This window comes from Scophthalmus maximus, chromosome 15, assembly GCF_022379125.1.
Source record: "Scophthalmus maximus strain ysfricsl-2021 chromosome 15, ASM2237912v1, whole genome shotgun sequence".
Lineage (NCBI taxonomy): Eukaryota > Metazoa > Chordata > Actinopteri > Pleuronectiformes > Scophthalmidae > Scophthalmus > Scophthalmus maximus.
Window position 1 is genome coordinate 6502152 of NC_061529.1, and position 27126 is coordinate 6529277.

General features: G+C 48.8%; 1 protein-coding gene across 1 annotated transcript; it reads left to right on the forward strand.

The window, feature by feature from the left end:
* The first annotated feature begins 1915 nt into the window (after window positions 1–1915).
* LOC118286666 (phospholipid phosphatase-related protein type 3) lies at window positions 1916–18928 on the forward strand. The gene is made up of 9 exons (XM_035611280.2): window positions 1916–2544; window positions 6051–6154; window positions 6623–6808; window positions 8049–8178; window positions 9449–9644; window positions 10788–10845; window positions 12954–13127; window positions 14038–14880; window positions 15326–18928. Exons 2-9 carry the CDS (start codon window positions 6074–6076, stop codon window positions 16268–16270), a joined length of 2613 nt encoding a protein of 870 aa, XP_035467173.1. The 5' UTR covers window positions 1916–2544; window positions 6051–6073; the 3' UTR covers window positions 16271–18928.
* Window positions 18929–27126: the final 8198 nt, after the last annotated feature.

Genomic DNA, 27126 nt, shown 5'->3' on the forward strand with positions numbered 1-27126 from the left:
GTTATGAGTGGTGTGTGGGAAGAAGCACAATGGGGGAGTGGGAGTGTTCGACCACCTGCACCTCGCATCGTGTCCCCCTCTCTGCCTTTGTCTAGTAGGTAAATAGGAGCCTGTGTGTGTGTGTGTGTGTGTGTGTGTGTGTGTGTGTGTGTGTGTGTGTGTGTGTGTGTGTGTGTGTGTGTGTGTGTGTGTGTGTGTGTGTGTGTGTGTGTGTGTGTGTGTGTGTGTGTGTGTGTGTGTGTGTGTGTGTGTGTGTGATATTGGGTGGGTGAATGATGAGTTTATTAGCTCCTGCCAGCTGTGACCAACCCTTGGGTACCATTGACGTGTGTGTGTGTGTGTGTGTGTGTGTGTGTGTGTGTGTGTGTGTGTGTGTGTGTGTGTGTGTGTGTGTGTGTGTGTGTGTGTGTGTGTGTGTGTGTGTGTGTGTGTGTGTGTGTGTGTGTGTGTGATATTGGGTGGGGGTTTGGGGCAGGAATGAGGAGGGGAACAGAAGGGGCGAGGGAGTCTGAGACGAGGGAGTACCCCATGAGAACCAGAGAAATTCCCTGGCAACCGGAGACAGGATCAACACTAAATGGGGCGCCCCCCCCCCCCCCCCCCCTTTTTTTTTCATGTAGCACTGAGCAACAGCACAGAGCCAAATGACAGAGATTGAGAGCGAGTAGGGGGTGGGAGCAGTGGGTGGATACCCCTGTTTGTAAAATATCTCAATGTGTAAAACCACTGAGGGGTTTGGTCAGAGGCAACTTCCTGCTTTGCACCTTTCTTTTTTGAATGAGTCTGCGCAGATATTAACATGTAGGGTGAAAGTCTGCCATGCCTGGGCTGCATGGATGTTTAAGTTCAGCCTTAAACCCCATTAAGAATTGATAACCGTGGGAGCATGAAGATATGGATCTCTGACCGAGAACATCTCGAGCGACCACAAAGCGTGCCCACGTGCAAACACACACACACACTCACACACTCACACACACACACCGCATGCTCGCATGCACGTGTGCACCCACTCACTCGGGGTCTTACATTAATAATTGCCGCAGTCTCATCCATGATGATGATAATGAGTCAGTGGATCGCAGAGAGGTATATATATATATAATGTTGGATAAGAAATGATATACGTGTGCGTGTTCTCGATCCCCGCACCGCAGCGCATCCTCCTCCTCATCCTCATCCTCATCCTCCTCATCCTCCTCCTCCTCCTCATCCTCCTCCTCCTCCTCATCCTCATCCTCCTCCTCCTCCTATCCTCATCCTCCTCCTCATCCTCCTCCTCCTCCTCCTCCTCATCCTCGTGCTCCTCCTCCTCCTCATCCTCATGCTCCTCCTCCTCCTCATCCTCCTCCTCCTCCTCCTCATCATCCTCCTCCTCATCCTCATCCTCCTCCTCCACCCCAGTGGACAGACGCCGGCCTGCCACACCCTTCCAGGGTAAACAAAGGCTGGGACAGATCCGAGCCACCGTCCCAAGAAAGACCAGAAGTTCGGGCTCACGCCGAACCGATCTGGTGGCATGTTCACACGAGGCGCATCATCAGTTGGTGAGCACGATGCTGTAATTACACTGGAATTGGCTCGCGCTTATATAGATGAGACGCCATCTCTGAAACCGCCCCCTCGCTTTTACGCGCAGACACGCGCGGTCCGCGTTTACGCCACACAAAGACACACACGCACGCACACACACACACACACACACACACATTCCCAAAAAAAAGTCCCCCCCCTTTGTCTTGGTGGTAGCCCAGAAACAGGAATTCAGCAAGGGAAGGGAGAAGTGCGTGGACCAGACTGTCTCCTCCCCCCACTATATAGGCACCACACTCTCTCCTCCCCCTGTAACCCCCCCCCCCCCCCCCCCCCCCCTCTCGCCCCCTCTGTGCCTTTGTGTGTGTGTGTGTATGTGTGAGTGTGTGAGAGAGAGTGTGAGTGTGAGTGTGCGCACACGAGTTGTGAAGCTGACTGCGTACCCGAAGAACCGTGAGACGGCTGGGGGGAAAAAATAAGGCATTTCACATTCATCCTCGTTGCATATTCTGAAGAAAACAGGAAAGGCACCTTTCGGGTACACATTTTTTTTTTAAAAGAGGACGAGGAGGAGGAGGAGGAGGAGGAGGAGGAACCGGTGGACAGCAGGTGAATCTCTCACTTCTCCAAAAAGCCAGGGAACAGAGAGAAGAGGAACGCGTTAACAGCAAGTGCCGCACATTGGACTTGCCACCATCAGCAGCCCTCCTCTCCTCCTCTCTCCTCTCTCGCCATCCCTTCGCCCCCCCCCCCCCACTGACTCCCCATCCAACCTCGTTCTGTCGCTCTCCTCCTCCGGTGACCCCCCAGCAGACACCTCACAGCGCAGCGCGCTCTGGAAACAAGAAGGCGAGTTGCATTTCGTGGGGACCTCTGCGCTGGACATGGATTAAAAAAAAGGGGGGGGGACGGGGGACGGAGCGCCCGCAAAACTGGAGCAGCACGCGAGACCACGCCGGGGGGGGAGGGGGCGACGGGACTCGGTGAATTCGCGGAGCCCCCGGGACAGAGGTGAGTGCTCGGGCTGTCGAGGGGACCTCTCCCTGTATCCTCCTCTCTCAGCCCGGAGGCGAGCGAGCAGGAGTCAGCACGTGGCTTCTCTTCTTTTTTCACGTTTCCGTAATTGATGATCTCATTCTTGCAATCAATGCTTCTTCTTTTTTTAATTTTAATTTAAAAAAAAAAAAATGTCCTGCTTGTGCTGGAGTAACAGCGGCTCAGCTGTCGATCAGCACGATGTTCAGTTTTTATAAATGCGCGTATTATCAGCTATAACTTGCAAAAGATGCCGATTTCATGAGGGTGAGGGGGAAGGGGGGGGGGGGGGGGGGCAATTAAAGTCAATTAACTGTTCGAACTTTTTTTTTCCTCCCCAACAATGGAAATGGGAGGCGAGTCAATTCGCGGGTCAACCCTCCTCCACTTCCAACATATGGCCCTTTATGTGTCCGGGGCCGCCCAGGGCCCTGCAGTGTGCGGGGATTTGCGTTGGCACACTTTGGCACTTTCTTGTTGGTTAATTTAGTCATTCATTTTCAAGTTTAACACAAAAAGAGCCAAATCTATATTCACTATGGGGTCAATGCTTATAGTCAATGGCCTGCTGGGAGACTCCATGATCTTCAGACACACTGCATATCCTACTATCTAAAATCTATACATAATGCTTTGCTGATACAGAAGCAGACCTGTGGTGTGCTTTCCCACTATAATCTGACCACATTGTGATGCATACTAACGCATGTTATGCGATGTAATCGGTGCATTTGCTTGTGCATACGTCCGTGTGAACTGGAATGGCACCGTTACACACGGAATTTGGAATTTAATAACAGTCCCTTGGGTTCTAGCGCCGCTATCGTGGCCTGCTTCTGCAACTCACATGTGTTGTTGTCAAGTTCCCAGCCGATGCCTTTTACCAATCAATTTATCATCATTTCACCCAAAAGAAAATGAAAAATGTAGACCGAAAAATGTCAAGTTTGCAATCAGAAAACGCACTTAATCCTGTCGTATCAAGAAGCTGGAATTCATTTTCAGACAAATTTAATCGGTCCAGCATTCTACTGTTCTCAAGTGTGTTATAATTGCCAAAATAGGCTGCAGGCTATAATGTACAGTATGTATTACTGTTTGCTTCCATGGTCTATACATCTCTAACAGTCCCTGTCTCTAACGCAGTCAGTCGCCCCGTCACTGCACTGGTGGTCACTGTCTTGTATCTTCCTCTTGGCTGTCTCGCCGACTGACAGATGGACTCTGTCGACCGCAGGCCATACAAACCACATCATTCACACACACAAACACACACACACACACACACACACTCAAATGAGATGCACACAAACTGCTCGGACGATACACACATGCAAAGACAAACCTGCTTGACGGTTGTAAGCACAAGCAGACGGCAGCACACACTACATGCACTTTGCAGTAACACAGACGCGCACACACACACACACACACACACACACACACACACACAAAATAACAACGTGCCCCAGAGGACAAATGCTGGTGTGATAGATAAACGAGCCCCTTTCTTCCTTCAAGAGGCTCATTCTCTGTCTCTCTCTCTCTGTGTGTGTGTGTGTGTGTGTGTGTGTGTGTGTGTGTGTGTGTGTGTGTGTGTGTGTGTGTGTGTGAGACTGGAGTAGGTCATTGAGACCCAAGCTGCTGGGAGAGTGAGAACCAGGACCCATCATCTTCCCTAAGCTGCTTTCAGCCACACTGGAATCCATCCATCCCAGCATCCTCCCAGTCTCTGATCCCCCCCGCCCCCCCCTCTAACCACCGACACCACTGCCCCCACCCCACATATTTACACACACACACACTCACACACTCGAGCTGTACACTTTTTCGGCTTTTCTAACGTTTCGCCTTCGTTATGTCTTTGATCTACACTTATCTCGTCAGTGGTCCTCTCCTCTCCGTTTCTGGTAGTCATGGAAATTATGCTGCAGAAGTCTTTGATTCTCCGTGCCTCTTGCCGCCTCGGGGTCAGGCCCTCTTATCTTGGGAGAGAATGAGCGGCGGGAAGCAGTCGAGAGGTGTAGAGGAACAAGCAAAGTTTGTCGAAAACAGAAAGATGGAAAAAAGCCCAAAAGGACAAAATGCTGAAGAGACAGAAATGTCAACTAAGGGCCAGTGAGGCCGAGAAATAAAGCAAAGCTAAACAAAAATGCAGTTTAAAAAAAACGATAAAGGAGCGAGACGGACGCACAGAGACTTGAAAGACGACAGAGGCCAATAGACGTTTCTTGAAGGATAATATTTTTTGGACTGGAGCTCCAGATAAGCAGATTTTGAGCTCATATTCAATCTGCTTCAACGTGGCCAATTGTGCGCGGCCCCAAAAGAAAAGGGAAGTTGCAAGTAGAAGACGTCACTTACTTACACACAATCGCAGGGGACCAGGAGCTCTCGACTGAACCCAACTCTGAATACTGTAAATAATTCTGGTTGTGACAGCGGGACTGTGACTCCATGTGGAGCAGGTTTCAGAGACAGACAGCCCCCGAGGCTTTTGAGCAAGACCACATTTTTGGCCAGCCGGTTAGTGACAACATAAACCACGGTCAGATGTTCGCCCAGAATGAAGTCAAGTTGGTAGGCGGAAGAAGAGGCGATATGTGGAAGGTGATCGAGACGAGCGATGAGTACAATGGGAACGTGAAGAGTTGGGAGGAAGAGGGAGGGAAAGTGGTACCGAGATGCAGCGATAGGACAGGCAGAGGTGGGGAGCTGTGAATATTTAACTCTGTTTAGTTTTCCATTCGGGGCCCTCGGCTCTTCCTCTTCCCCTCAGGCCTCCTGATCGCCTACAGGCTCCTGGTGTGTGTGTGTGTGTGTGTGTGTGTGTGTGTGTGTGTGTGTGTGTGTGTGTGTGTGTGTGTGTGTGTGTGTGTGTGTGTGTGTGTGTGTGTGTGTGTGTGTGTGTGTGTGTGTGTGTGTGTGTGTGTGTGTGTGTGTGTGTGTGTGTGTGTGTGTGTGTGTGTGTGTGTGTGTGTGTGTGTGTGTGTGTGTGGGAAGGATGGATGGATGGATTAAATGTCAAATTGAAACACTTCCATTTGATACATTTCACCAGTATCTTCATAAGCCCCGACTAGTCGACATAGCGCATATGATAACCTTTAATAACCTTGTGCGTGTTTTTTTTCCGTCTGCGTGCGTGTGTATTCGCACGTGTGCGCGGGGTTATTAAACGTTCACGTGCATGATTATTGGCCTAATCATCGAAAGGCGCCTCTGCATGTGGTTATGGATAAACTAATAAAGCACTTCATCACCACACAAAATTGCTCATGGTTCACGTTAATGCGAGGTCTCATTATTCAAAACCAACTCATTTGTAATTTGTGCGATAGAGAAACCTTTCAGCCTTCGGCAGCCTTTGAAAAACTTTTTGAGGCTTTTCAAAAACACTGAATCTGGAAAATCCACGAAAAGTGCTGAGAAAATCTCCTCTCTCCTCTCTGACGCGTCTTTGCAATCTGTCACCCCAACAGGCTGCGACTGGGCCCACCCCAAGATGACGTCTCCGAAAAACAAAGCCAAGAAGAAACCGCCGAAGGACAGCATGACGCTGCTGCCGTGCTTTTATTTTGTAGAGGTATGAGTAGATTGGATTTATTGATGAATCACCTTTTTTTGAATATGTATATATACTATAACGCTTCTTTTATACGCCAACATGACTCATGACAACATTGATTTACTGAATCATCAGGTTGAATGACTCGTTTTATCGACTCATGACAACGGCGGGTGTCACGTGTTGATGGCCTCTGGTTATGGCGACCTCTACTGTCTTTGTCTTCAGCAGATATTAGGGTTTTATCACTTTCTTCTTTGTCCGCGTGAGTGTATATTTGAGTTTGTGTATTGCCTATTATGGTAAGAGCATAGATGAAACGTCGGATGAACGACTCCTTTCCAAGGTAATATTAAATGCTGGTCACTTTTTGCTTTGTCCTTGTCATTTTGTCACGTGTGTGTGTGTGTGTGTGTGTGTGTGTGTGTGTGTGTGTGTGTGTGTGTGTGTGTGTGTGTGTGTGTGTGTGTGTGTGTGGCCGTCTAGCTCCCCATCGTCCTGTCCTCCTTGGTGTCCCTGTACTTCCTGGAGCTGACGGATGTGCTGTCCCCGGCAATGGTGGGCTTCCGTTGCCATGACCGCGACCTATCCATGCCCTACGTGGAGACGGGCGACGAGCTCATCCCACTATTGATGCTGCTGAGTTTGGCCTTCGCCGGTCCCGCGGCGTCCGTGAGTCCATCACACACTCGTGTTGGGGGGGGATTGAAGGGAGTCGCCTGTGAAGGAATATTTAAAGAATTCCTTCCGTACGCCAATTTTCTTCCCTTTTTACCAAGACTCAGACAAAATGATGGCGCTCACGCCTCCGCCTGCAGTTTGGAAGTGACTTCAACAGTGTTAGACTATGGTGCAATTCATGGATTATTTCACTATTATAACTTGTGGTTCGTAAATGCCTTCAGTTATCCAGCATGTAATTCAATATTCATTCAGAAACATTTCATAATAGTCACTGGAAAACTGTGAATAAGAAATGAATGTAAATGTAACATCTGCTACTCGACATCTCTGGGGATATGTCGAGTAGCAGATACCTCGATCTGTAGCTGCATATAGCCGTTTGAGTTTCTTCATGTCATTTGGTGCTGGGTGGGTCGCCTACATGCATTTTTGCGCATCAGATCTTATCTTACTGAAATCAAATGCTGCTACACACAAATGCTGCTGCACCCTGCAGAGCGCACCGGCTGCACCACCAAAATGATGAGCTAAAGTTAAAAAAGCTTGTTGAGCAATAATTCCTCGTGGATTTGTCACCGAGCAGCGCTTGATCCATCGTTTATGCAAAAACGATGTCGTTTTTACTCAAACATATTCTCATATTGGAGTCACTGAGATGAAATTGTACCACTAGGGATTCTGTGGTCTAATGGGGGGGCCCGGGGTGTCTGGGGAGTTGCGAGGTTTATGAGCGCCGCACTCATAATTCACAACGGAAAAACACTACGTGTGCGGACAAATGTGTGCACGGATCGCACAAGGACGTGGACGCGCGGCGCCTCGAACACTCACAAGGCAAATTCAATCCCACAGAAATGCAGAATCAATGGGCACATTGATAAATACACACCTGACATTCCAATACGCGCCATCAAACACACTCTCAGTCAATACACACACGCACTAATCCATCAGCAGCATGGAAACGAGCAGGCCTCTCCAACGCTCATCTATCACTCTGATTGGAAGTGATCACTATTCGATGGCGCCCTTGCCTCGGCTCTCGCGCCGCGGCTCGCTCTCACCGTAGATCACCATCACAGACGCGGATGTCTGACAGAGCACTTTGGCCCCCTCTTTTTTTCCCTCTCTGTCCATTTTTCTTTTTTGGTCTTTTTTCGGTTTCTTTATGCAACAAAGACGCAGCATGTTCAAAACACATTTTCTCATTACTTCTCTCCGTCTACAGATTATGATGGGGGAGGGATTGATGTACTGTATGCAATCTAAGATGAAATCCTGTCCCAAGTCAGAGAGCAGCATCAATGCAGGAGGCTGCAACTTCAACTCCTTCCTACGCAGAACTGTGCGCTTTGTCGGTATGTGCAACTTATTTGAAATTGTATTTATTTTTTTATGGGTGGATGGTACAGGACTTACTGTCACAGTATCATACGCAGCATCTAAAATGGGCACAATTCTGGTATTGGACGCATCTGCAGATGTGGTACAACGTGTACCCGGGACCATGTATCTTTCAGAGGGTCTCATTGACCACGCGGCTCGTCACATACAGAAGATTTATTTCCCCATAGATGCTTAATCAGTTAGTGATGAAGCGGCATCTGAAACGGCATTTGGGTCACACGATTTAAAACAAACGGTAGTGTATCTAAATTCGTAGGTCACCCGATTGCAACAGTCTCCTCTGCAAGGAACATAGACAAGACTTAAAGTTCACATAGGTCGGAAAATGTATGATCATATGGTATGAATGATGGCATCATTATCATGAGGTCACGATGATGTCAGTAGAAAGACAAGAACATAGTGTAGTAATGCATTAACTTTTTGCAGCCAATAACACTTCAGACACAATCTACAAATATTAGTCATCATATGGTATGAATGATGACAATGAAATGGCATTATTTCTATTTTTTCATGTTATGTGTGTCCAGAGAGCTAAAATGAATTATGCATAGGACTAATGTGACTGCACCTTCAAAGTAATGGTGGTGGGAAATTCATAGGTACACAGATACAATATATATATATATATATATATATATATATATATTTATGTGTGTGTCTTAGCTCACGAACAGTGCTACGATGGTTAAGAAGTACCTGCTGTGAGTAGTCAGGAATAATAAGCTGTTTTCTAAGACGGAACACACTTTAAGCTCAGACCAATTATTCCACTTAAAGGCTGTTCCCCCAACTTTTGTTCCTCTTTAGAGTTCCGGGGAACGAGCTAATTACGTGTATCAAACGAAGGGTGACGTAGAATGAAATTGGCATGATAAGATTCTTCTTCGCGGGAATTATCTGGAGGCAGACTTTGAGCTTTGAAGTGGGGAAAGAGTAATTCATCCACCGTTGCCAAATTTCGCCGTCTGCGGAAAGAAAACGCGTCACATGGGAACAGAGTGACGGCATCGTGGTGTCGCAGCCGACGCGGCGTTGTTTTTTTGACTGCAGGTGTATTCATAAAAGAACAGCTCAATCCGAGGAAGCCACCAGGGGCTTCTGGTACATTAACCAAGGCTTCCTCACCGTCTCTCTCTCTCTCTCTCTCTCTCTCTCTCTCTCTCTCTCTCTCTCTCTCTCTCTCTCTCTCTCTCCCTCCCTCTCTCTCTCCCTCAGGTGTTCATGTGTTCGGTCTCCTGGCAACAGCCCTGGTGACAGATGTCATCCAGTTAGCGACGGGTTACCACGCCCCATTCTTCCTCACCGTCTGCCAGCCCAATTACACGGCCCCGGGAGTGTCATGTGACAACAACGCCTACGTCACGCAGGACGTCTGCATGGGGAAGGACCAGTACGCCATCATGTCGGCGAGGTAAGGCGTGCACATGCGCACATGGGACAACAGCAGCGCGCATATGAGGACGAAGCGGTTTGGCTCCCCGAGCTGAAACCAGTTTTCAAACCGTGACGCTCTGCTCGTACAAATACAGTTTATTTTACCAAAAATCGTGCTGATGAAAAGGATTGACAGTTGCACATTATACTGCATATTGCCGCTCACACTATCTTGAAGGAGTATATGCCGCAGCAGCAGCGTCTCTCTCAAGTTTGGCTTGTGAAGACGCTGTTGAGCAGCACAGTGTGTAACACACACACACACACACACACACACACACACACACACACATAGGACAGACAAACAAACGAGCCCCAGCATATGGGCATCAGACGAGCATAAGTGCGTACAGACAGAAAAGAGTGGGTGTGCTGAGGCTTTCCACATAGCGGAGTTCGCGTCATGTCCTGCCTCGGACAATCTCCGGCTGCGTTTGTCAAATGTGAACCGGCAAATGGAAAAAATGTCCAGGTCCAATTTGCTGTTTGACATTTTCCAGTCGGGCAGCAGCTTGAGATAACCAGTCGTCGGCTGTAGCAGGATACGCTACACCGACAGGTATGAGAGTGGGACCAATTCAATTCAATTCAAGCATATTTCCAGAATTGTTGAACTATTGTTTTGACGACCACGACGAAATGTATAAAGCAACAGTCGGCATAGACTTGTTATTCCAGGCTCAAGTCTTAAACCCCATTCTTGACCTTACAAACAGATCTCTGAGATTACATAAACATTACAAAGCCATAACAGGAAACTAGGGGGTTCCAGCCTGTACACGCTCTCACTCAAATTAAAAGATCTAAAAGCCGCAAATCGAATCTAAATTAGCGGCTTTCACCTCCAACCAGTCACTCATCCTCTCCAAGCGTTCCCACTAATGCCACACTTCGTTAATCCTCGAGTCCACGGACGCACGCCGAGTGTTTGGCGAACACGCGGCCGGGCGGGCGCACATGGTCTTAACGTCAAACACGATGGCAAACGACCGGAGCTGTGCGGCGACAGATTCGTCCGGGTTTGCTCAGAATTCACGACGACACGTATCCCTGTGTCCCCTTGCCTCTTACTCTTTCGTACTTAACTCTCTCTCTCTCCCCCCCCCTTTTCTCCCACCAGGAAAACCTTTCCGTCCCAGCATGCAACGCTCTGCGGCTTCGCCGCCGTCTATATCTCCGTAAGCACTCACTCGCCTCCCGTGTTTGTGTAGCTGGAGTCTTGACGTGTTTGCACGACGTGTGTGTGTGTGTGTGTGTGTGTGTGTGTGGTTTATTTTGATGTATCTTCCTTCTGAATAATTCATTTAGTGGGGTCTTTTTTGTGTTGCCACTTTCATTGCTATAATTTCCGGATTTTTCCTCTGAGGTTCTTTGTCATCTCATCGTTTCTTTCACGGAGATTCCTGTGGAGGATATTCTTTTCCACATCTCTCTCCAATAATCTGGGTTCATGATGACCACCCAGAGGCTTTTCTCTTCCCCGTACACCACCATGGCTGCTGGCATCATAAAAAAAGTAGCATCTTTTTTTGTTGTTGTCGCCAGAAATAAATCACTGTCACTTCACACATAATAAGACACAAATGCATTATTCCGGAGGTGGGAATCTCCTCGGGCCCGAGCAGCCGCCCGAATCTCACATTGAACACATGAGTTGCGCTCGTCTTTCGAGGTCAGACTCCAGTGCTCCATTGTGAACATCCTGGTGCACAGCGGGGGGAGCGGCTTTTTGTGCAACGCTGCTGACAGCGGCACGATGTGGACTGTATGGCAAACTAACCCTGTCATTTTTTCCATGAGGTAGCTCCCTCTTCCCCCCCCCCCCCCCCCCCCCCCCCCCCCCCCCCCCCCCCCCCCACACACACACACACACACACACACACACACACAGAGACACACACACTCCCTCCTCCACCGAAGGCTGTGTTACGTCGAGCTACTGGCCCACATCACTGCTGCCTCGCCGAGCCCAGTGTGTGCTCATTAGAGCTCACTAGACAGATTCCTGATCGGAGAGAAGAGGCGGGAGACGGCCAGGGAAGCAGCTGCTGGAGTTGGTCCGGTGACGAAATGCGTTACATTGCGTCACGGGGACGTCTGATTGTTTTTCCCTGGGTGTCGCCTCTTTGCCGCCCCACACACCGAGACATTTATTCATTGAGCTCCAAAAAACAAGACTGTTGAAAACGAACCTCAGAGTCATTTCCTTTCCATAAGGTTGTTTTTTTTAATCATTTTTTTCTATTTCAGAAATGTGCCAGGTGAGGTAGATCAATTCTCGAAGCAGACGCTTGATTTGATTTAGGGAGGTTGGGGAAAGTAACTGAAATGTACTGAAATGTCACCCTGCTGTCAGATTTCTTCTTTTTTTTTTTTTTTGCAGCTCCCAGGATTCTTATGCTCAGCACTAGACAGACGCGCTTGTTAAAGCTGATCTTTTTGTGTGTGCAAAACCTTCTCTTCTGTCACTCAGCTGTCCTCCACGTTATGTAATCGAAAACACGGAGTGCACGCAGAGAATGTCATTTGCATTCCGAAGTTTCATAACTCTTTCAAGAGGACGTCACTCACTTAAAGAGAATTCCTCGACTGAGTGGCGTTGCACTTGGAAAGGAAAGTAAATTAAAGTCACTCGGATGCATTTAAAGGTGTAGTTCAAACTTTTGGGCCTTTCGTTAAATAACAAGTCAGTGGCCGGTTAGTTTAACCGAAGTCTAAGCATCCATGGGATGAAGGGGCAATAGCTCGCCTGGCTCTGTCCAAGGGTGATAAAAAAAAAAAATCCTCCAAAGCTCTTCAACTCTTGGCCGCGCACACCGACTACCTGGAGTGTTTCCCTCGCTGCGAGGTTGCCAGGAATCCAGCGGAAGCGCCAGGAAATCCCAGCGCGGGGACAAGTGAGAGTGTCGCAGCTTGTTGTTTTTCACATTCTGTCCTACAGAGAAAAACTCTCGAGATGTGACGAGTAAATTACTGAGCTTTGGAGGTGGATCTCTTTCCTTCTAATCAATAGGCGACAGAGCCAGATGTCCCCATTCTATCAGCCTTAATGCTAAGTATATTCCTGGTTAATTCCCACATTGATAACAGGACATTTGCCATATATATATATAAAACCTTGTGCGTGTCTTCACGCCTCCTGATCTCCGTCCCGGTCTCCATTATCAGCGCTTTGGGTACATGAAAAGCGCTTTATAAATCCAATATGTTATTATTATTATTATTATTATTATCATGGCTCGACTGTCTTCTCCCCGTTTGTAACGCGCTGCGTCTGTCTCCGCAGATGTATTTTAATGCCAGCATCGGCAGCACGACCAAACTGCTGAAGCCGCTCCTGGTGTTTGCCTTCTGCATGGCGGCGGGCCTGGCCGGGCTGACGCAGATAACCCAGCACCGCAGTCACCCGATCGACGTCTACGTGGGATACGTCATAGGAGCCGGCATCGGCGTCTACCTGGTCAGTTGAACGAGCGAGTGCAAGGCGAGCGCGCAGAAGTAGTTATCGGAGCCGCCAGGCTCCAAGGACGTTCATTTGCGTGGCTGGGTTTCGCGATAATTACCCCTTCAATGATCCTGCCACTCGCTGAAAGGCGTCTGAAAGTAAAATTGCCGGATCTGAGGCTTTAGTTTGGTAAATGAGCGCCGCCATATGTTTGAATGCATTTAGGGATTTGTTTTGTCCCGGGGGAGTGGTTAACACTAGCAGTCGGCATGTCGTTTTTTTCTGTCTAATAAAGTGGTTTAGTTGCTTTGCTGTGACTGAATTGTCCCATTGTATTATTCTCACACTATCTCACCATGTGCTAACAAAGGCCGCTTTTTTTTTTTTTCCATCACCTATCCTCTCTGTGTGGCTTCCTTTTTTTTTTCTCTCTCTCTCTCAGCACTTTTTCTTTTTGGCAAGTTATATATAGCCTTTTCTATTAAGCAGGGAAGAGAGAGAGAGAGAGAGAGAGAGAGAGAGGGAGAGAGAGAGAATGAATAATCCGATAAGAATTCTCTGGGACAATTTCACACTTGGTTTTTTAAGAGAACTTGTCGTTGCCATTTTCCACGCTTCCCTCCTCCCACTCTTTGCCTCTCGTCTTTCACTTTTTTAAGTGGGGGAGCATTTTCCTTCTGTCATTAAAGGATGAATTCTAAAAGAGGGGGAATAGACGTGATTCATGCTGACCTCAGACTAAACAAGACGAGGGATGCCTACTCATGCACTTACTCCACACTAATAGGACATTTTCTTTCCCTCCCAGAGATTAAAGAAATACTTTTTTCATGCTTGAGTCTTAATTTAACGTGCCGGGGACTTATATCTCCCGTTTTATTTCTCATCCACACCTCCCCCTCTGTCCCCCTCTGTCCCCTGTCAGGCTGTGTATGCGGTGGGAAACTTCAAAGCATCGGATGAAGATGCTTCCTCCTTACAGAGACTGGCCCCGGCTCAGCAGAAGGACGGCCTGAGGGTGCTGAGCCAGCGCAGCCATGACTCGCTGTACAGGAAGACTCCCCGGGTGTCGGAGAGCCGAGAGGAGCTGGGGGCCGGGCTGGGATCGGGGGCGCGCAGCAAGGTGAGGAGGGAGAAGGCATCCCTGGCCTCCCTGAAACGAGCAAGCGCCGACGTGGAGCTCCTGGCAACCCGGGGTCCCATGGGCAAGGAAACCATGGTGACCTTCAGCAACACATTGCCCCGGGTTGCAAATGGCAACAGCCCCATCTCCCCCTCCGAGGAGCCGGCTACGGCGCAGCGCCACATGACCTTCCACGTGCCCTTCGACCCCCAGAAGTCCCGGCAGCTGGTGTCGGAGTGGAAGCAGCGCTCGCTGGAGCTTCGCAGCCAGAGCTCCCGCGACGAGGAGGAGGGAGCGGACGAGCGCGATATGGGAGACGAGGGGGGAGGAGCAGGAGGAGGAGGAGGAGGAGACGGAGACAAGGGGATGCCTTCCTCGCTCTATCCCACGGTGCAAGCCAACAAGGGCACCGCCACACCGACTGGAGCCAGGATGGTGGTGTCGCCCCCGCTGGTTTACATCCCCGAGGAGGCCTGTCGGCCGCCGCCCGTCTCGCCCAAGAGCGCCAAGACCCGCGCCAAGTGGCTGTCGCTCACAGAGGGAGGATCGGCGAAGGAGCCGGGAGCGGGCCCCATCGCGGTGTCGACGCCCCGCGTGCCCAACCTGCCGCCCAACCAGCCGCCGAGTCAGCAAAGGATCACCCAGGTGAGGCGGAGCTTCAGAGGATGGATAGCTGCAAATCAGCATAACTGCGTTATTTTTTGAGCAGTCATTGTTCATCCTTTATTTTTCAGAAGTGGCCGCATGCCAGCGCAATTTATGGTTTAGACGGGGGAAGAGATTTACCAGCTGCCACACTCTGTGCGAGCTGCACATCTCTGATTTATGTCGCCGAAGTCATAACAGAACAACACGGGTGGAGGCAATTTCGCTGATTAGTTTCTGATATGAAATCCTCTGACAAGAGTTCAAACACTAATTTTAGTTGGAGTTGAATCTTATTAAAATGCCCTTGAGGGGACATTAAATATGTTACCGTTACACTTTACAGTGTTGACTGTGATAAAAGTCCCTGAACAACAACAACTTGCTGATTTCGCCCGTGGCTGCTCTTTCTTCATGCATACTGATGAGATTTTCTGTGCTGCAGGTGATAGCTATGTCGAAGCAGCAGGGTCACGGGCCCATCGCCTCGTCCGCCAAGACGTCCGAGGGCGGCTCCTCCTCCGGCGGGGGGTCCAGCTGCTCCGAGTCGCCCTACTACCGGATCCCGTCTGACCGGGACAGCTGCACCGGGAGCAACCCGGGGAGCATCGCCGGGAGCGGGAGCATCGTCACGATTGACGCCCATGCCCCGCACCACCCGGTGGTGCGCGTGTCGGCCACCAACGGCAAGCCGTGGGAGTGGAGGAACACCATCAGCGGCAACATGATGGCGGCGGACACCGCGGGGGACAAACACCGCGCCGCGCTGCAGCGGCAGGACAATATCAGCCACTACCGGGACTACCGGACTCTCCCGATGAAAACGGACTCGCTCTGCTCCTCCTCGGCCAGCGGCAGCGCGGAAGGAGGGCCGGAGCTGCCTCCCCCGCCTCTCCCCGCCTCCTCCTCCCCTCTGCCGCCCCCGCCTCAGTTGTCGTCATCCCCTCTTCCACCACCGCCTCCTCACTCGTCCCCTTCTCCTCTGCCTCCCCCTCCGCGCCCGAGCTCCTCTCCATTGCCTCCCCCTCTCCCTCATATGCCTCCGCCTCCTCACCCATCCTCTCAAATGCCCCCTCCACCCCTCCCATCGTCCTCTCAAATGCCCCCTCCTCCTCACCCGTCCTCCTCCCATATGCCCCCGCCTCCTCACCCGTCCTCCTCTCATATGCCCCTACCTCCTCACCCATCCAGCTGTCAGATGCCCCCGCCTCCTCACCCGTCCTGCTCCAGCATGCTCCCCCCTCCGCCCCACCCTGATCTACTGATGGACGGCCACAGCCAGACACTGTCCCGCTCCTCCACCCTGCCCCGTCGGCCTTCCGTCTCCGCCCGCAGCCATGCTGAGCAGGAGCACTATTACAAGGCCATGCAGAACGAGAGGATGTTGTAGTGACGGGGGGGGGGGACCACTGGACATCGTTGCCACATAACCGATTGTGCTTCAGGACACTCGGCTGAAAGAGACAGAGAAACAAAGTAGGTGGTGGCGGGTGAAAAGAGGTTTTATGACTTTTGAAAAAGGACAAAAAAGAAAAAAACTGAGAGAAACTGATTCCAGAACGGCAGCTCCGCTCAATAATGCTGGAAATGGAGGGACAGCAGGGGTGGAGGGATCCGGGGAGGTCTGGCAGCTCACACACTCAGCAGGGGATCTGGTCGTCCCCCCCCCCCCCCCCCCGCGCGCTCACACGTACTGCCCACGGCGCCGGCTCGACAGCCCTGACGGGGAAAAGAACGGGGACAAGGGAAGAAAGGGGAGACGGAGAGCGCATCAAAGTCCCCGGTGCACCTCTAGTCTTAGCACGCACATCCATCCTCCGTGTTCCGTTAAGACAGTCATTCAAAGAAAGGAAAGAGGCGGCTGCAGCTGAGAGAGAGAGATATCGCAATGAACAGTCAGGGATAGGCTAAATCAAGCTTCCCCTGAGAGAGGGGGGATAAGACGGAGGAAACAAAACAACTACAGGCAATACTAGCCCTCCTTAAACTAGTGCGGCCGTCTGAGGAAGCCAACCGTTTACACACACACACACGCACGGAGAGTTTGCCCAGTTGAGAATCGCTGTCTTCAGATCACCACGAGATATGGGGGGGGGGGGGGGGAAGTAAAGAACGCAATGAGGACCAGTTCAGCCGCAGGTTTCGAGAGATGAATAAATCACCTCACAAAAGCATCTCTTTTACTCCTCTGAACAAACGCACCAACATGGGGAGGTCGTCATAGGAAAATATTAGATGCAAAGTTAAATCATAAGTATCCACCAGAGCTTGCTTCTGGATGGGGTGTGAGGAGGAGGAGGAGGAGGAGGAGGAGGAGGAGGAGGAGGGGTGGGTGTAAAGAAGGATCGCGCACAGTTGGTCAACACCGTGCAGACGTGGTTCGATGGATTACTATTGTGGGATGGAAGGAGTTTTTCCTAAAAGTGACGGTTGAGGCTGGGCCAACGCGGCCGGTCAGTCTTTGTCTGCTTGTGTGTGTGCGTGAAACTTTGCCGCTGAGCGTGACGGCGCGCAAAGGGAGATTAACGTTTGTCTTATCAAACCACGCCGACACACACTCCTCCCTCTGATGCCCTCTGGCGAGTCGCAGTGGTGGAGCGGTGCAGCCGCCGGCCGCCGCCACCGGTTAACATGCGCGTTGGCTGGATCTCAACGATTTTGGAACCGCTTTCAAACAACATAGACTCTACAAGGGGTTTGATTTGTTTATGATCCTTTATTTATACTTGATACATCGGTAACACGTCCTAAGAGGAACTTTTAAATCTGGGAAGAGCTCTATAGAAAGTTAGTAATACTTAACAATTCTTGTTCGTCCATCTGCCCGTCTGTTATCCACACCCACCGCTCCTTATCACAGTGAAAACCCCTTTATTAAGTTTGCCTTATTCGAAAGTGACACGAAGACTTCTTAATTGCTCCATTTGTGTCACGAAATCATTCCAGATTTGTTTAACAAAAGACTGTCAGGGGAAGAAAAAAAAACCAACCTCAATTTCTCAATTCAAGGCCCACTTGCTTGTTTGCTTCGGAGCTTTCGTCCGCATCACGAGGTCTTCATCAACAGATGTCATTTTCTCCGTTGCCATGGAGCCGTACACGTCCAAACAAACTACGGGGAGGTAGCATCTGCTGACGAGGAGGACCATGTGATGCGGTCAAAAGCCCCCAGTGCAACTGCTGCAAGTGGATCTCGAGTTGAAACTGTTTTGTCAGCTGCTGTTTCAAAGGTCATTATCTAAAAAGATATTAGTGCCGAAGATGGCTTATTTTCTCTATTTTCTGACATTTCAAAACGATGACTGATTATTAGTCAAATACATTTTTTAAATTAATAGTTAATAAACGACTGCAAGCAGTCAGTATTTGCAGACCTGAGGAATACACTTCTACAGGTTGACTCACCCCTGCCTCTTGTGTGTATTTATACTACGTTGTATAAAGTTACCATCTGATATCTATCATTTCCTACATATTATCATATAAGATTTCATACATCCAAGTGTTTGTTTTTTTCCCCATCAGAAAATATTCCATCCAATGACAAGTGCTTTATTTCAGATCATACTCTGATCATACTTTAATGACAGATGCTGACTCACAAACGCGCAAATTTAGTTTCCACTCATGTGCCGCGACCTCGGAAAGATGAATTCATATCTTGTAAAGTTGTGCCAGGAAGAGGCTGCGTTCAATGGAACAAGTTGTATTTTGTAGTGGAGCTCCTCCGATGAGGAGCCGGTAGATAACGTTTGCTTGTCAGTTTGTGCTGCATGTGTGTACGAGCGTGTTTTTTTCATTCATAAATAACTTACTGTACTTCGAGTCTGCACCATTATTTTTGACAGACAGACCGACATGCTACATTTTGATTATCGTACTGGTCCGTCCCCCCCCATTTTGACTGTACATATACTTGATATTACCTTCTATTATTAATAGGATTATTATCATTCTGCTGTCCTTTTTTAATGGGCTAATGTTTTTCTATCTGTGGTTGATGTGTAATATTAATAACCCCATTGAATAAAAAATGAAGTCTTCTTAACTGAGGTTTCATCTTGTGTTACTTGAAAGCACTTCTGTGTGGCACGGCTCAAAATAGAGGGAGGGTTATTGCCGGAGCAGCTATTGCCGCCACTCTCATGAAAAGGATCTTCTCCATTGATTCGTCTGTTATGAGTACTCTCATGCTCATTCATACTGTACACTCACACACACTGACACACACACACACACACACACACACACACACACACACACACACACGCTCACACAAGCCAGATGGATACAGCACACTTGCTCCTTTGCTGTGGACTAGTGTCAGGTTTCCATAATGAATTCTGCGTGAATGTTGGTCAGTCCCAAATGACCTGCAGGGGTGCAGCAAGCATCGTGTGTGTGCGCGCATGCGCATGTGTGTGCGTTTGTGTGTGTGGAAGTAGTGCACGGTCAGGATGTAGTGAGGTCATATATTCAACTCGGATATATGACAGTTTTGCGTGCGTGCGTGCGTGTATGTGTGTGTCTCCAATGCTGTGGAGCATTGAGCTGTGTGATGAGGCCGTAGAGGCAGTGGGGGGTGCAGATGGTGCACTGAGGCCTGAGGACAGTCAGTCTGTCCATGACTCACACTCAGCAAGCCAGCAACTCGCTCTCTCTCCTTCCTTGGTGGCCCAGAAACACAACACAACAAGTGTGTGTGTGTGTGTGTGTGTGTGTGTGTGTGTGTGTGTGTGTGTGTGTGTGTGTGTGTGTGTGTGTGTGTGTGTGTGTGTGTGTGTGTGTGTGTGTGTGTGTGTGTGTGTGTGTGTGTGTGTGTGTGTGTGTGTGTGTGTGTGTGAGGCGGCGGCGGCAACAGAAAATGTGGACTGAGCTGTCGATATGCATGTGTCTATTTTTGTGACTGTGCGTGTGTGTTGTGCCGTCTCTCGTGAGTGGCTCTCCGGTGCAAAGTTGCCGACACCCTTTTCAGAAATGCACAAAAGCCTTTTGTCCACAGCTTCACTTTTATCTCACTCACCCTGTCACTATCATTCTGCCTACTGCTATCTCACCCGGCTCCTCCAGTACCGTTTACAAGTGGAGGCAGGGGATTTGGAGCTTTGGGGCTTATACATCCTGATTTTCCCTCCAGCTCTCAGTTTCTTGAGTGAGGGATTAGGATTCAAAGGGGTCACAGGGATCCTTTTGCTTTCAGGCTGGTCAATGTGGGGGGGAGGGAGGGTAATTTTTCTTAAAAATCAAGTATTGATCCCTTTTTTTAAGCATGGAAAGGTTGTCACATCCAAATAATTGCCCTCTGGTTAGGATGAACAGGGACATCCCAGCCATTAAAGAGTTAAATCGTTAACAGGGGTCCGTTCCCCGAAAACCCCCGTTCAACAGCCCCCTCCAAGGGCTTCGCAAATTCTGAAAAGAGAACCAAAGTGACAGTCTGATATTCCCACGACGCAATTGGTTGTTAAAATTTTCAGCCGCGCCATCCACGGTAAATTACATCTTTGTCTCATATGGGCTTTATTAGACCACGTTACAAATCCTGCCGTTTGTCCAACCGCAAGACACGGACCTCGCAGTGAGCTCTCTTGGATCCCAAAACGATAACCAGCCTCAATGCGCCAGGCAGCTGGAGGCTGAGGCTGACATTTCTAGGCTGGCTTCACTGAGTCAGTTGCTTTATTTTTTTAAAGCATGTTTCTACCTAGAGGACCAGGACAAGAAAGTATTTTTTTTTTTAAAAGAATCTACGTTTCTTTATTATTTTGATGTCACCAAACAAACTGACTACCCGCTACAGCAGCTAAAAGAATCCAATAACATCCACAACTAGAATTTACCAAGATTTTGCATAGTGGGGAAGAACTATTCGTCTCAGTGATGCTCTTGGAGCTGGGGATGTTTGCCTGCTCTCTTGCTCCGTCCTTTAACCAGCAGGCCGTCAGGTGATAAATGTCTAACCGGTGCCGCAGTTACACTGTTACAGCTCAGTTGGGAGTCTGACATTTTTATAGGGTTGTCCCTCACCTCACGGGGCAACTGCCGCTTTACAATTGGAGCTTGATTTTCAGCCGCGCTGATTCTCTCCACAGTCATCACAGGGTCCATTTTTTTAAATTTCCCAACCTCAACTGAACTATACAGCCACGCTAGACGAAGCAGTGCTGCAAACGAAATGCTAATTTCAGTGTGCGAGGATGCACAGAATGACAATGTTAGCATGCTAGTAGTATGCAGGCGTCATGTTAATCACGGTCGCCATTTTGTTCGGCATGCTAATGTTTGCAAACTGCCGGAAAATAGTGTAAAGTTTGGCTGGTATTTGGTCATAATCATAAACCAAAGTATTGAACCAAATTTCGATATGATGTTAGCACGTGATGAAAGTCTGAAGATCAACACGTTTCATCGTATTGGATGTCTGTAGGCTACCAGATTTTTACATCCATCCAATAATTGTTAAAGGAGACATATATGTATACATTCAGGTTCCTAATTTTAAATTGGGTTATTCATTTTAAACACTTGGTTTTATCATCATCTATGGTCCCTCCCAATGAAGCGCAGTCTGCTCTGATTGGCCGGCTGGCTCCCTTTGTTGTGATTGGACAATTATCTTTGCAGACATTAGACATACACACACACAAAAAAACGACACAACACACTAGAGGAAAGTGAGAAACTGGAAATCTCCTCTCAGACGTTTCAACACTACAGTTTACTGGTGGTGCAAGAGGAAAAGTCAGCGGATAATCAACTCCACTATTATTAATCCTCGGGGGGGTCAAGAATGACTACAAAACATTTCGAGCAATCCATGTGAGAGTTGATGAGATATTTCGGTCCACGAGTAGCAGAAAGACTCGTGAAACTGAGCCGTAATGTACGATTGATTCAGAAGTACATGGCTGACGATCTGTAAATATGAAAGATGTTTCAAAAAATTCCTTGAACGCCGACTTTCATCTGACGGCGTAAAGAATCACTCCAGCGAGCAGAGAACGTATGTGGGTCTTTCCGGCGGTCACACTCCGTCCTCACTCTCCCTTCTCCAATCATACACTTGACATGTCCGTTCCGCAGCCTCCCTGGGCTTTGAGGATTGGGGAGATAAAGTTGGAGGCCGAAACTATATTTTACTCTGGCATCCCCTTTCCCCACGTTTATTGACTCACTCAGAAAGATGAACACACATTACATATTCCCATGAACATATAGAGCAATGCATACATTAAAAGATGTACGGTGTGCATGAAGACAAATTGACAGATACAATGAAATTCAAATACACACTCCCATGCCTTACGGTTGCCCTCGTGCTATTTGTCCACATGTGGAGACGGAGACGGTGTAACGGTGCAGTTTATTTGAGCATGACTGGGCTGATGTGGCTGTGGCCTTACATGCATGAGTAAGACTTTACAGTACATGGCTTCAATACCCTGCAGGCCCGGCAATGGGTAGTAACACACTGACACAGTTATCAGACCAGACTAATTGGGTCTGGGACTATGTGTGTGTGTGTACATGTGTGTAGTAGAACCTTTGTAAATGCATGTCTGAATGTGCGTGAGCCCCCCTTCGTATGTATTTGCTGGGAACCCTGTGTAGAATTCTCCTTCGCTGCCCTCTCATCTCGGAACCCTCCCAAAGGTGGATTTAAGAAATCAAGTGTGTAGGTGTGAATGTGTGTCTGTGTGTCCGTCCGCTTGAGTGTGCTGTGTCCTGTCGCACAACGGTAATGATCTCGTACGAAACACGAACACCTCTGTCCCCCTGCGCCGTCTCACCTCTGCTCCTGTTCACCTTCTCAAATTCAGAAAAACATCCTCCTTGCCAGGGGAAAAAAAAGAAACTGTCAGATGTGTCAGAGTTTTCTGTGGAGGCTCTTGGCAGAGGATGATGCTCGCTCACAACCGCCTGACCTACTTTCAGTCCTCACATCCCCATGGTTAAGATGCTGAGGGATATTTATGCATTATACACCAAAAAAAGCACACACAAAAAAAAACCCTGCAAACATTTACCCAATCCGGCAACTTTGCAAATCACAGCAAAGTTACCATGTCACAACCAAATGGTATGCTTCATCAAATCTGCAAAAAGAAATATGCATGCACTAATGCTGTAGCTTGCATAAGTGTTCATCCAAATCAGCAAAAAAAATTAAGCATGAAATTAGAAAAAAAAAAGACCTTCCCATCGTTAATCCAGTTTAAATCAGTCGGCCTGGGAGTATCAATTTAATGAGTAAATTAGAGCGCTTGCGGCGCTACAGTCATCCGTGTTCACGCCTGTGATCCATCCTATTTCATATCAGCTACAAGCAAGGGAGCAGGGACAAGATCACATCTGAATATAACCGAATGTGACCAACTGGGCCTATCCCAGTGATGATCAGGGGTCAAAGACCCGAATTGTAATGTACTGAGTAGAAGATGTAGAACTCAAACCAAAGAAGAGAAAGAAGAGAGAGAGAAAAAACAAACAGCACAAGGAGTGAGGACAGGAATGGATCCAGGGAATAAAAGAATCATGAATACAAGGAGGCTGGCAAGACGCGAAGAGGAGTGGAGAGGGATATGATACACAGAAGAAACCAATGGTGGCATAAACAAATGATCAAAAGTACGACGCAAGACGGGATGGCATGGATGCACAGGAGAGACATGAAGATGAATGACTCTGAATTTATGGAGGGAAAACAAGGAGGCAAAACAGGGACACCAGAAGAAGCAAGGAGGTAACTTAAGGAGTGGGAAGAACAAAAAGATGTATTGTAAATGAAGGCGGGAGAATTAAAAAGAAATCCATGCAAGGAGGGAATAAAAACAAGATTAACAGTTATGCACAACCAAGGAAAGAGGTAGGCGTGTAGGCACGGACCGAACAGCCGGAGCAACAAAATTATAGATGTGAGTAAATAAAGGTGGGAAAGCTAAACGGGGGATGAATGAATGAATGAATGAAGGAATGAAAGAAAAGAAAGGAGAAACTGGAAGGAACCAGAGGACAGTGCCGCAGCGCAGAGCGGAAATGTCCTCATCGAGACTCAAGTGACGGAAATAAAAGAGCCGCCACCCCAGCGCGACTCCCAGTCAGGCCCGTGAATGGATCACTGGCTTCACCGCCGCACTCGCTGACCTGCATGACAGCAGCCAATTAACACATTGTCACTTCTGATGCCAACTTAGTCCGGCAGCGAGAGGTGGATGGTGTGTGTGTGTGTGTGTGTGAGGGAGAGAGAGGGAGGGAGACGGCTGAAGAAAATAGAAATACAACTCTCAATGCCGTGAGCCAAGCGCGAGAGAGTGTGTTTGTGTGGGCGGGTGCTGTGACGGGACGGTGACAGTATGGTGTGCAACTAATGATGCCACCTTGTAGTGAGGCCTACACATCCCACCCGCGCTCACTTTCATTGCATGACCCTCGTTACCCCCCACCCCCCACCCCCGACCCCCACCATGTGGATTCACAGCCGCAGACTGATGAGCTTTCGTTTGTCTGTGTACACCTAAAGGGGACGGTGGGATCGAGAGAGCGTTCAGAAGGAGACCGAAACATTTCGCCCCTTCCATTATTCATGGTCTGGTTTCGGTGGCGGTTATTCTGCTGCCACGGCGAGAAGTGCAAAGAGACAGAAAAGGAGTGAGGCACGGAGGACGGAGAGGAACGGGCCATAATGGCAAAGTGAAAGATGAGATTTAGACGAGGGGGGAGGGAGAGAGAAACGTTGTGTTTTAATGTACTTCGGCGAAACAGCTCATTACAAACCAGAACAAAGACAAAGAACCCCCCCCCCCCCCCCCCCCCCCCCCCCCCCCAAAAAAAACCCAAACTCCAGCTAGCTCCCACATACACACACAGGCACAAGAGTGTATAACTGAGAATACAAAACAATCTGCAGGGAGCCCACAGAGGCACGATTGACAATATAAAACCTGCGGTGATGGACGGAGACGATGGCAGGTGAGACAGGGAAAAGAGGAAGTGAGAGAATAAAATCGAAGTGAAAAGAAGTGGAGCGAATTTTGGCATTTTTCCGGCCCAGTGCACTGAGGGCGTTCCAGCACGGAGGATACTCTTTATACTCCACCTCCTCCAGGCCTCCGTCTGCCTTTCAGCTCCCCCCTCCTCAATAGTTGTGAGTCTCCCCCCTCACCCTCTCCCTCTCTCTCTCTCTCTCTCTCTCTCTCTCTCTCTCTCTCTCTCTCATCATCATCCGTTCACTTTCTCATCACCCCTTCCTCCCCTGCTGTGGATTTACACCCGCCTCCTCCGAAATTCCACTGGAATATTTTCATTTTGGGGGTAATTTCTATTCCGGGAGATGTTTATTCATGGCGAGCTTTCTGAGAGGCAGATAAGAAGCCAAGTGCTGAGCTGGCCCCCAAGGGGCTGCGAGGGCTCCGAGTCAGTCTGTGCACTGACTCACGCATGCAGACGCGCAACCCGCACGCACACAAACACATGAGGACGAGACCCAAATACCTTCTGTGCGTGCTGCCCGCGAGAACCCGGCACGAGCACACGTTGGCAAACACCATCACTCAGGGGCCCACACACATTTGCTAGCCCTTCCGCAAACACACACACCGTGGTTTGGTTTCTCATCACGTATGAAACGACACCATTGTTATCAGATTGAGACTGCGCCCGCTGCCTCCCTTTGCTGCTTCTGTTTGTCGAGGAGAATATCTTTTTTTTGGGGGGGGGGGGGGTATGTCAGTACCAATACAGGCCTGACCCTCATCTGTCAGCAGTGTTTATCATGATATCATAGCAGGCACACACAGACACACACACACACACACCCACACACCCCACAAGGGAGGCTGGGTTGCTTTTCCAAATCCTCCCTCCTACCCACCTACGCATTTTTGTTTGCATTTTGCCTACTTGGTGCTTCTGTGTGTGTGTGTGTGTGTGTGTGTGTGTGTGTGCGTGCAGACAGTTTTGCAGTTACAATGGCCAGAGGGGCCGAGAGATGGAAGTGGATGTGGTGTACATAACGTGAAACAAGAGACACCAGAGATAAATGAGGCGTTTGTTTCTCAAGAGATGCTTCAAATCCCCCCCTTGTTCACCGCTCACCGGATCCCAAATCTGCTCAGCCACTCTCCATTCTCCACGCCCGTTTCATCAAGTCCCGAGGCGACACGCACCAAATCTGATCCCTGTCTCCGTCTCCCTTTCTGCACCTTGTCGCCACATTTCCAAACATCCTGAGAAGCCAGGGACTGAGCCTGCAGCTCGTGTCTGGCATGAGAGTGCCCAGCCAGTTTCATCACAATGGATGAACTCCTTAAAATAACTGCTTATAATCACCCTTGCAGGTTTTAACTCAGGTTCCACAGGCTGTCTGTTAGAACAACACGCCTGGACAAATAGAGAAATTGCCAAAACTGTAGGTGTACGTTTTTGTACTGGCAAAAGTCCTAATGTATACCCACAGACTATATCTTCCATAACCAAAATGAACAGCTACATGGTATTTGAATTCTCATAACTGCACTCATTTTTATGTTAAAGGACTTGTATTAATGTTTGTAGATACTTATTGTATGACACCATTCTCCTTAAATGAAATGCTGTTGAAACCATTAACACAATTTCACTTTTTCTTCACCCAAATTTAGCCGAGCTTTGACCCTGACACACTGATGTATTTTGAACTTTCTAAACAACACTTTGAAAGCCGCTGGTTCAGCCATAAATATCCAATGTTGTAAAGAGATATGCTTAAAATGTAATATATTTTTTCTACACTTCCATATTTCTTCTTTGATGTTTCCATGAATCCAAGAGCTGTTTCTTGGTCTAACAGAATGAACAGACACTGAAAATGTTTTCAGACAAGAAACCTGGATTTAACTAAGGAACATATCTGCGACACCAGCACCACCTGCCGGATGTTTGGTGCAGGTGCAACATATTTTGGTTGATCTGTGGAGGAAGGAGTGAAAGAGTCATTTGAATTCAGGGGGGGAGGAAGAGACCGCAAAATTGCTTCTATATAATGTACCTTTTCAAAACAGTGTGATTCAATCATGTTTTTATTTTATTTCATATATTGAAAAAAAGATAATCGCTCAGCTCAAAACCAAGGCTCGAGGCTCTGCAGACATTCGGCCTCGGGGCCTGAGGATATGTATGTGAGAGAATGAAGGAGTCTTGACTTTGACCCCCCCCCCCCCCCTCCTCTCCGCCACTAGATGGGGAAGTGGGGCACACAGAGCGGTCCTG